Genomic DNA, 11706 nt, shown 5'->3' on the forward strand with positions numbered 1-11706 from the left:
GAAGGGAAAATTAGATTAGATAGAGAGTTCAACTTGAGATAATGCTCACTTGCACGATATGAACACTGAAGGAAGGGAAATTTTTCCTAAAATGCCTCATAGCCTCTTGTCCATAAGTGTGGCTCGCGACATACCTATGCACAAGACTCTACTTGACGTGACTTTTAGACTTTCTAGGACTCTTTAGAACCTTAAGTTCTGATTCCAAGTTTGTAATGCCCCGAGTCTACACCCCGAAAGTCACACGATGCTTACAACCCCGAAGGATCCTAAGCTAACCCAGGACTGATACCTACTATGTGCACTAAATAGTAAAACTAAAAACATATGCAAAAATAAAACTAAAAATGACATAAGGTTCATAAACTAAAAATAGGATACTAAATACTGATGGAACTACTGAGTATAACTGATAACAATATCTGAAAAAAATGATTATACTTTGATGCATTACTTCAGTGACCACTGACTGATCTTTTCTTCCTTCCATTATAGAGTTCTAGCTCACTATTAGTTTTTATCCTCTTCTATTGTTTGTATTTGGGTAATCCATGTAAGATATCATGTGTCCCACCGAACGTCATGTCTGGCGATTCAACGTTAAGAATCTTTTCCAACTATTGGGTTTAAAATTTTGAGTTTTAAGAGTGCTTACGTGTATTTAGATTGACTAGCATTTGTGAATAATTTCAAGTTGAGTCTCAAATGAAATAAATATTGAGTTTGAATATGTGAACCCTTACTTCCCCCCTTGTCCTTTGATCCATTTTGCTGGCAACTTTAAGAAATATTGTTTGCCTTAGTTCGGTTTTGATAATGAGTTCTTACTAATGTGGTAATCTAGCCGTGAATTTGGTAACTAAAATTCTAATGTCATGGCTTTCCCAACCCCTTTCTTTACAATCAATTGCATATTTTATATGGTTCTAAAACGGTGAATGAATTTGTATTCACAACATCCAAATTGAACTTTGCTTATGCCAAAATATGGCATCTATATAGTCAATTTCTTTGCTAAAGATAGTGAGATTTTTGTGCATGTAGCTTTCCAACTTTTCTTTTTTAAAACAATTATCTCTTACATGCATGGAAAACATTATTGAACTAGCAGATACATCATGTGCCCGTAAATTGGTAAGCGTGAGGAACATGTAATCTGACTGCTAGTAGTCATTTTATTTATTTATCGCATCTCGTTTTATTCTTTTTGACCTACTTTGTGTGTATTAATTATCGTGATGGAGTTTTGTACATAATAAACTTCTCTGAGAGTCCCGAAAGGTTGGGCTATTGCATGCATATTAACATCAGGGGGTATTTTCCATTTGAGATTGGGTTTAGCTAAATTATATGGGGTATAAACATTCACATGATTGAAGTGTATGTCATGATTCTGTGTTCTCTGTTTCGTCAAGTGGCCGAGTTCATAAGAAGAAACAAATAGCATGATCTGATCCTAGTAACTCTTGTTTAATAATTCTCTGATTTCCATTCTTACCTTATTAAATTATTTAATCTTTTCTAATCCTTATCTTTTATTTTTCATGTGAACTCGGGTGTTGGAGTTTCGATTGAAACTCCATTTTGACCCAAAGATCGAGTTAACGGCCATAGGACAAGAGCTTGGGGGTCTACGTCGCTAGGAGTTACTCGCTTCAATAGGAACTTACAACATATAGCCCCTTACCTTCTTTATGTTATCATTCATCTTGCTTACTAACCTTGTATTACTTTGAATATTTTTGTATGCGGCTTTGCTTGAAATTGATTAACTTTATTTTGTTTATTTTCATTTTAATTTTGAATCCCTTAGCGTTGATTTTGTTATGCCAATTGCTTATTCATTTAGCGTCCGTAGACATAACAAAGATACATGATTAACCACTTATTTTACAATTTTGTATTTGTGAATCACCCTTTTTTAAAAAAAATAAATGAAAAACTTTGTTTTAAGTGCAATCTCAAATTAAGAAAGGATGCGTTTTTGAAAATGATTAAAATGGTTTGTGACAGCCTTCGTTTTCCAAATTATTAATCAATGAGTTTTATCATCTAAATCAAATATTTTAAATAAGTCGCTAAAGGACTTTAATTGGACAATCCCTTTTAAATTTTGCAAATACCTAAACAATTCCAAAATGTGATTTTCATTGACTACTTTCCACATTTATTTCCTAAGTTTATTTTAAATTTTCAGACTCTAAAACCTCCAAAACACAAGGTGCATATAAATACACTCTATCATATACGACATATTGTTATTGCTACTTTTATTTATTTATTTTCTTAAAACGAAATTATTATTATCATTATCCACACTTTATTTCAACTATATAGTTATAGGTGTATTTTTATTACCTTTATTTTTGTCTACTTTTAGTTATTTAATAATTGGATAATAGCATGATTGTCCATATTTTAAGAGTGCATAAGTCTAGTTTACTCAAAAACTAATACGTTAACATATTTTGATATATTTTTATTTTTGCAAAAAATGCATTTGCATAAATTTACTCTCGAAATAAATAATCTTTCATATTTTTTGAAGACGACATGAATAAATAAATTTTTACACGTTATATTTTTCCTTACACCATAAGTGATTCCTTTACGAACTTAACTTTATATGTCACTAGACTTTATATTCTTATAAAACTATAAATCTTTAAATTTTCTATTATGTATATACTAATACTAAATTCCCTCTCTTCATTCTCACATCTCTTTGAAACATGCGTGTGTATTTTGATAATAAATTATGTTACTTTTCACATATCGTAAAATGTATATTTATGTACCTCGTGCGTTTTCTTTGAACTTAATAAACATATGTGTAGTTATCACTATTTTGCAAATGATGAAAAAAAGAACTTTCCCAAATGTTTTTCTAAAGCTAAGTTTAAGGACTATCTTTGGATAGGCTCTGAGGGGTGCTTAATACCTTCCCCTCGAGTAACCAAAATCCTTACTTAGAATCTCATTGGTTTTCGCAGATTAAAAACAGAGTTTTTCTACCACAAAAAATGGTTTTCGTAATTTTTCTAAAAAGTTAGGTGGCGATTCGAAAACTAAGCAAATAATTTTTTCAAAAACCAGTATGTGTCGCTATGACCACCATACGTTGTGTGCTGTTTCGGCCGGTTTGAAATGGGGCGCGACAGCATGGTGAATCTGCTGGGGATTTACTTAGGTTTTGACCTTGGCAACTTAGTTGATGAATTCTATTTGGGAATATTTGTTTATTTGTGTTCATTTTTCGCTATAATATAAATGTTAGCAATGCAAGTCAAATCTAAACTTGCGTTCCTTATTTGTTTGAAAACACTACTTGTTACTTCTTTCTCATCTGCACCTTCTATCGAGTCTTTGGCTACACAATTCACACACTGTGGTTCACGCAGGGGGTGTCTCACACTCCTCCAAACCTTCTTTGAATTCTTTAGTTTCATAGTCGGTGTATTTAGATTAGTGCACCTTCTCGCAGTTATTTATTACCACTCTCAAATATTTAGGAGAAACTCTTACTCTAGAAATAGGTCACGCTGCATGAACTTGGACGGGATGGTCCAAGGTATTGTCTGCGCAACTAGGAAGCCACCCTTTTTTCATAAGGTTATATACCTTGTAACATAATTTCTGTGAAATTGATTGAGATGGTCTAGAGATCAGGCACTAACGTATTCAGTTCAATTTTGTTAACCCTCATTTAATTCCATCGATGACGTGGAGTACCTTTTTTAGAAAAAAAAAAACTCTCTTCATTCAACTTTCTTTTCAAACCCATAAATAAACGGGTATTGAAATATTATCAAATCTTTTTCAATAATTGAATTTCTCCTTCCAATTAACAAACGTGGAGTATTAGAAAAACTCCACCTTCGTTTGATATCTTTTTCATGGCAACATTTTTTAGATATCTTTCATCCCCATCATCATTTGACGCCTCATTTCTAATTCACGATTACCTATTGTTATCAATACTTCATTTGCATTAGGTATCCCTAAGTGCCTTCTAACTAGTGGTGGGACCTTAGGATTCTTCCCTACTTTGTATTCCTTTTACAAACACACCATTCCATCCTATTATATTCTTTCATACTCATGCGACATTTTTTGTTATCGTCGTCATAGTTTTACTTATTTATTCTCCTTTTTGAAATTTCTAAATTGTCTTGAATCTAAACATGATAGAATCTAGATCCATCTATATCAATTTGTTTGGATATAGGCCTCACCTCTGGCAAAGAGAGGTTCCAAAATATAGGACGCGTTTGCTTGACATTATGTTTAACATAATGTGAATGCGCTTGTCTGATAACCTAAACTAACTCTTTACCTTTGTATTTTTTTCCTTTACCCCTCAACAAAGGTTGATCGTTTTGACATTCGAGCTGGCCGACCATCCTTACTTCACCAGATCTAAGTCATCGACATTACCTCGATGTAGTTGGGCTGATCAAGGAAGGAAAATCACTATGTCTGATCTGGCTACACCTAATCCAATTGGTACAGGAAATGTCACAGTTATCAGCGAACCTCCTGAAACTTCTGAAGCTAGAGATGCTATTCAACATGATGAGTATGTTGCCTGTTTGACTCAAGAGGTCGAGGATCTGCGGGGAGAATTGAATCGGGTTAAGGACTTGACTAACTTATCCATTATACTCCAAAGTCCACCTTCTGAACCCAGGAATACTGCACCAAACCCATCACGTTTTCCATCACTTGATTCACTGATTCCCAAACACTTTCCTCCTCAGTATCCCCCATCTATCAATAATAATTCACTTCCGGCCAGCTCAGAAAATCCACCGAATCAACCACCTACCTACACCCCTCCACAAAGTCATCCACCCACCTACACTACCCATGTCGCTCCTCCTAATCCACCACTTGTTAACCCACCAAGTCAACTTCTAGTTCATATTCCCTACGTTCCTCCACCTGCTTATACTTATCCGCCACCCACAACTACTCTTTCAACTCAACCAAGCCAACCACTCACTAATACCCCTTATAATCCTGTACCACCTCCAATCCAAAATACTCCTAACACACAAAATTATCCCGCCTAGTATATACGGGAGGAACATGTTGCCATACCATATGCACAACATGTTCCTCCCGTATATGCAAGGGAAATCCAAACCCTTAACAACCCATTAACGATCAAGTTCCAACCCGAGGTTGACCAGTACGAGGAAATGGAGAAGGACGCCAAGGCTAAAACCGACAATAATTTAGAAAGAGATATTCATGAACTTAAGGAAGCAATGAGAAACCTACAAACTACTAGGGGAAGTAAGAGCCTAGAGTATGATGATATATGTGTGCAACCAGACATTGACTTGCCCATAGGATACAAGCCGCCAAAATTTGATATTTTCAATGGAGTAGGTGACCCTTGTGCACACTTGAGGGCCTACTATGACAAGTTGGTAGGAGTAGGGAGAAATGAAATGATCAGAATAAAATTGTTCATAAGAAGTTTGTCTGGTGAAGCTCTCGCTTGGTACACACAACAGGATCTTCATAAATAGCGTGGGTGGAATGATATGGCACAAGACTTCATGGATCGATTCAAATCCAACACTGAAATCACACCAGACAGGTTCTACTAGGCCAAGTTGAAAAAGAAACCAACTGAGTTATTTTGTGAGTATGCGCTACGTTGGCGGGCAAAAGCAGCTAAAATCTAACCACCAATGGGTAAAGGTTAAATGACTGCCACTTTCATTGAATTCCAAGATAACAATTTGTACTATGAAAAAATGATAACCATGATGGGACAAAAGTTCATGAAAGTCGTTAGAATGGGAGAAATCTTGGAAGATGGGATTAAGTCGGGGAGAATCCAAGACTATACGACTTTGCAAGTTGCAAGCAAAGCAATTCAATATGGTTCTATCAATAGGAACAAGAAGAAGAAGGAAGATATATCTGCTGTCGTGATTGACCAAGGACATAATCCAAGTCAGACCCCTTTCTACTTCAATCAACCGCTTCAACCCATCTATCCTTACCATTATAGTGAAACTTCTCAAATGTTTTACTATCCTCCACCAACTACCTATCCTGTCTATAACACCCAGGCAAATTATTACCAACCTTGAGCCCCTACTTTCTAAACTCCGCATCCATATAAGCCTGTCCAATCTCCAAACCACCAAAATCATCCATATGCTGCACCCAGGGCCCATTCGAATCCTGAAACCAAAACCACACGCAACTATACCAAATTAACTGAAATATATGCCCAGTTATTTGAAAGGTTAAGAATAGCAGGTATGATACAACCCATTGAGAGAAAAATCCCAGATCCTATTCCAAAATGGTTTGATGGTTCCAAGCATTGTGCATATCATTCTAGAATTGTTGGGTACGACACTGAAGATTGTTATGGCCTTAAAAACAAGATTGAAGTCTTAATCAAAAAAGGAGTAATTCAACTTGCTGGACTTCAGCCCAATGTGAGCAACAACCCTCTGCCAAATCACGGGAATACCAATGTGAACATGATAACTACCAAAGAAGATTTGGATTTGAAAAGGACCATTGTGCCAATTAGAAAGGTTGGAAGAGATGCACCATCACTGGTCGTCCTAGAACTAGTACCAATGGAGGATACTGCTACTGCCGATAAGACGCCAACTATTTGGAATGCTAAATCAGAAGAAGCTTGGAAGAATTGGACTTGTACTCCTTACCTGGGTTCTTAGTAGATTGAACAAGTAGTTGGTCTTTTGAAATACTCTTTAAATGGCACGATCTAAAATTGAGGCTTGATCGTGCCTAAAACGTTATGTTGTGTTGCCTTATCTTTTGAAAGCTTAATTGCAAAATCTATGAATGAATTTTTTATTTTCTTTAACTTTCTACAACGTATTACTTTCTATTTTTTTATATAAATTATCAAATCTGCCAATTATGATGTGACACAATGAAACAAATGAACAAAGTCTGATTTCAAGGAAGACTTCAAAGCGTGATTGAGAGTTCAAACAACCAACCCAGGATACATGACAAACATGAGAGTGCTTGAGCACGAAGAGTAAGGGAAGTCAAGACACTACATAAAGGAAGATTTTAGATAGGTTTTATGTTATATAGTTTTCACTTATCATGTACTTACAAACTACGTTTTGACCTGATTCCCTTGGCAGGATACGCAGGTAACCCACATGGGGTTCAGTCTTACTATAGAAAACAAAATCCAAAATCTCTTATTTGTAATAGGAGAATTATGCCTGACTTGATTCCCTCGGTGGGATATGTAGGCCACCCACATATGGTTCGGTCACACTAGGATAAAATTAGAACTTCTTCCTTGTATAATTTTGAACTACATGTGGCCTGATTCCCTAGGTGGGATATGTAGGCAGCCTATAGCAGGTTCGGCCCCATTTATTAGAAAAACTCCAAATCATTTTATGTACCTTGAACTACGTTTTGACCTGATTCTCCCAACGAGATACGTAGGAAACTTGTATAAGGTTCGGTCTTATTAAACCAAAAGTTATATACCTTTTACACCCCTAAAACTGGAACAGATTTTGAAAAGATGCCAATACGGATGGTTAGATATTGTCAAGATGCATTTGAGTTGGGCTACCAGACAAGGAGTAGAAAGATAAAGGACATTCATTTTGTCTCAAAGTGTTATAGTCTAAGATTGGCAGAAGTTTTGAAAACTATACATATTTGGGAATATACGTATATTTATTAAACATTTTCTTTCAAAGATTTTATTACTAGTTCATTTTTCAAGTCTCAACGGAGATCACAAAGGTTTGAACGGACGAGATGAATGGAGGGTCAACAAATCCAAGCCTTGAGTCAACACGAATCAACACCCCCTCCCAACTAAGAATTTTTCTTTGAGCGCAGGGACAACAAAAATGCAGGATGACAACGCTAAGTTGATGTCCAGGATACCAATCATGTCCATGAACATCATTTGGCCCCTGAGGGGAATTACTCAGCAAGGACAAATGCTGAAAATCAGAGAACAATACTCAAGCAATCAATAACACCATCTCCAGCCAAGCGGCCCCACTCATTTTATTCTTTACTTTGCTATCTTATTCTGTAATTCATTTTTTTCCACTTGGTAATTTCGCCCTGAATTCTTGCAGGAATCAATTTAAAATCTTTAAAGACAAGCAGATGTATCATTGGGCCATACGACTCCTTCATTATAAGCCACACGACTTTATTTCTCATACATCATCTACTTTACTTTTACCTCACGACTGTATTTAATAACTTTACTCTAAAATTTCCTTTCAGGAGTTACAACAATCAACATTAGTCTCCAAACACAACTGGAGACTCATTCATCACGAAATCCCTGAAGACAACCGTAGGATTTCACAACAATCAGCATTAGTCTCCGAAGACAACTGCAGACTCATTCATCACGAGATCCCCAAAGAAAACCAAAGGATTTCACAACAATCAACATTAGTCTTCAAAGACAACCGGAGACTCATTAATCACGAGATCCCCCAAAGATGATCGGAGGATTTAACAACAATAACTTTGTGTCCTAAAAAACAACCGTAGACACCGTCATCATCAAGTCTTCATAGACAATTAGAGATATCATGCATCATTAACTCTCCGAAGACAATCGAAAGACATCATTGAGTCCCTAGAGAGAAACAGCAGCCTCAGTTTACATTAAAGTTTTTGACGATAATCGAAAACTTCATTACATCATCAACATAAGCCGAGCGGCTACACTCTTACTTTATCTTCTACTTTACTGATTACTTTAAATTACTTTACCAACTTTAATGATTTTACCTTAAATCTTACAGATATCATGGATCATCAAGTCTTCAAAAAACAACTGGAGACGTCATGCACTCTCTGAAGACAATCAGAGACATCATTCAGTCCCGTAGACAAGCGGAGACTTCATTCAACATTAAAACTTCTGAAGACAACCGGATGCTTCATTACAACACCCGCAAAAGCCGAGCGGCTACATTCTTACCTTAATTTTTCTTACATATTTCATATTTTTTATTCAACTGGTAGTTTTACCATGAGTTTTATTTTTGACAGGAAACACAATTTGCGATAATAAGACATACATCACAAAGTGGAACTACCCTCTTAGCAGCAAACTGGGGCAAGCTAGCGGAATGTCAAGCATACCTAGCTACGTCAAGAATTTTGTCAAGGAAACTCAACTCAACTCGACTTAAGTTTTCATTTCAACTTTTAGTATCATCACCCAGTGCCATCTTAATCCGACACTGGGGCAATTTTTGAAAATCCACAATCTCGTTTTCTCTCAAAATCCTCAGCCAATATTGTTATTCCAACGCCTCTTCATTCCTATCTATCCCCAAACAACCATTCAGGGACAAGTGCACTCGTATCCACTCCATTCGTGCTGAAATCATCCTCGAAGAAACTCAGTGTCACCATAATTCTACACTGGGGTAAAATTTTGATGTTTACCAAATTTTGCTATGATTCAAATTATAAATGTCCTGATTTCTCATAAAACCCGAGATATGTAGGCAGCTCGAAAACCGGGGCCCGGCCATAATCTTCCAAACACTTTAATTTTCTCAAGACAAAATTGGTTACATCAACGTGATTGCCTAAAGATTTTTACACTAATCTTCGGTCACTTAGGGGCAACTGTTGACACTCAATTTTGGCTCGCCCTTTTTCCTTTAATTACTTTTTCAATGCTTCTTGGCCCTAAATAATTTTTTTAAAATTAAATAATAAATAAGATTCTCATTTTCTCTATTTCTATAAATTTTTAAATTATAAAAGAGGATTTATTTTTCTATCATCTTATAAAATATCTTAATTACATATAATTAAATATTTTAACATCAAAATCACAAAATATCTTTTGATAATCGCATTCACATTTTTTTTAATTTTATTTTTACGCGATATTGTGACTATATACATATATTTTGTTATATAAAATAAATATTTTATAATTTATTCTTATTTTTACATATATTTTATTATATTTTTTTACACACATAAATATATATATATATTGTTAATATTAAATCACAAAAAGGTATCAAATTGGACGCGTATACAAATTATTTCTATATACGTCAAACTAAAAATTATTTTTTAGGATATCAGGAAGCACCAATAAAATTAATTTCAGTAGAAAAGGAATATCCAAGCTAGAAATAATCTAATCTCATTTTTTATTTCACTCGAATTGACTCTTTTTTTTTTTTACCAAGAGCCCGACAATTAGCTCGAAACTCAGTACAATTCCTATATCCACTTTTCCATTCTACCTCAACAGATATAATTTAACCTGATCCATCAATTCATTTTAAATCTTAACGATCCTGAAATTTTTGGTTGTTTATATATATATATATATATATATTATAATTTATTTTATTTTTATTTAGACTGCTTCGATTAAAATTGGACGGATAAAAAATAGTCACTTTTTCAATCAACTCTTTATATTTACCCGTACATATAAAATTTACAATTTTATTTTTGTTCTTATATTGAAACATAGACCATCAATCAAACTATCGGACGGCCCGTATTTCAGTCAACAGAATAAACACAAGTACATCAGATTTCTTTTTATTTTCCCAAAAATTTTCAACTACGCGTGATTCCTTTTACCCAAAAGGCAGTGATATGTCTCTTTCCTTTTCCCAAAACAACAATAATGGCAAACTCTCTCTCCTCTCCCTCTCTTCTCATCTTCTCCCAAATTGAAATCCTAGCTGCGCCGTGGAAGCCATAGCTGCCACCCCTGCAAGATTCCTCTCCCCTTTTAGCCATACCAACTCGTGAATCCCTTCATGATCAGAAAATCAGACCCAAATCAGTGCTTCAACGGAAACTTTATTTCAAATTTGGATTAAATGCACAAAATCGTCCAAACTCGTGAAGCCTTTTCAACTTTTGAATGTCAAATACATCCCTTTTGATTTGGCCGTTGGTTTCTTTGATTTTTTTTTTTGGTTTCAAATCCGCAATTTTAAGTTTGGATTCGCATAAAATACTTACGTTTTTACCCATTTAAGGACAAGTTTTTTGATGAGAAAAAAGGGGAAAGTGGTTCATAAAAATATAAAACGCTTTATCAGCTTCTATTCATCACACTCTCACTTTTTCATTATTTATGAGTCCTATTGAAGTCGAGTTCGAAGATCAAGTTCGTTTTCAGAATAATTGACGAAAAACTCCTCGTTTTTTACCCAACACAAGGTAAGAATTCGCCCTTTCATCTCACTTTCATCTTCCTTTTTTCATACTGCTTTGGTTCCGTGGACATGTTGTGTTGGTTTAATTTAGACCAAAATTTAATTTGTTGCCATTGATTCTAGAAAATAAATCTTTACGCGAATTTTTTCAAGTTTTTTAGCCATGGTGTTTTCTTGAATTTTGGTAATTGAGTCTAAATTTTTTATTCCATAAAATTATCTGATTTGTGACTATATGTTTTCATAATAATGTGTCAATGTCGTGGTTATTTTGTTTCAGTACTTCAAAAAATCTCCTCTTGAATCGGATTTTTAAAGACAAGTGTAGTTCAATTAGTTTATTTCAAGTGCTGCCTTTGGTTATTGTATCCTAATTTCAAACCTAAAAATAAATATTAATCCGGTCCTTTATCTGTTATGCTTTGTTTGCACTTACGAATGATTTCATAGTTATGAAAATGATTATACTCAT

At 34.8% G+C, this 11706-nt stretch overlaps 1 protein-coding gene across 1 annotated transcript; it reads left to right on the forward strand.

The window, feature by feature from the left end:
• The first annotated feature begins 4475 nt into the window (after positions 1 to 4475).
• LOC107848992 (extensin-like) lies at positions 4476 to 5075 on the forward strand. Its single transcript, XM_016693690.1, has one exon. The coding sequence runs from the start codon at positions 4476 to 4478 to the stop codon at positions 5073 to 5075; it is 600 nt and encodes a 199-aa protein (XP_016549176.1).
• The last annotated feature ends 6631 nt before the right edge of the window (positions 5076 to 11706 follow it).

Source organism: Capsicum annuum, chromosome 12 (assembly GCF_002878395.1).
Source record: "Capsicum annuum cultivar UCD-10X-F1 chromosome 12, UCD10Xv1.1, whole genome shotgun sequence".
NCBI lineage: Eukaryota > Viridiplantae > Streptophyta > Magnoliopsida > Solanales > Solanaceae > Capsicum > Capsicum annuum.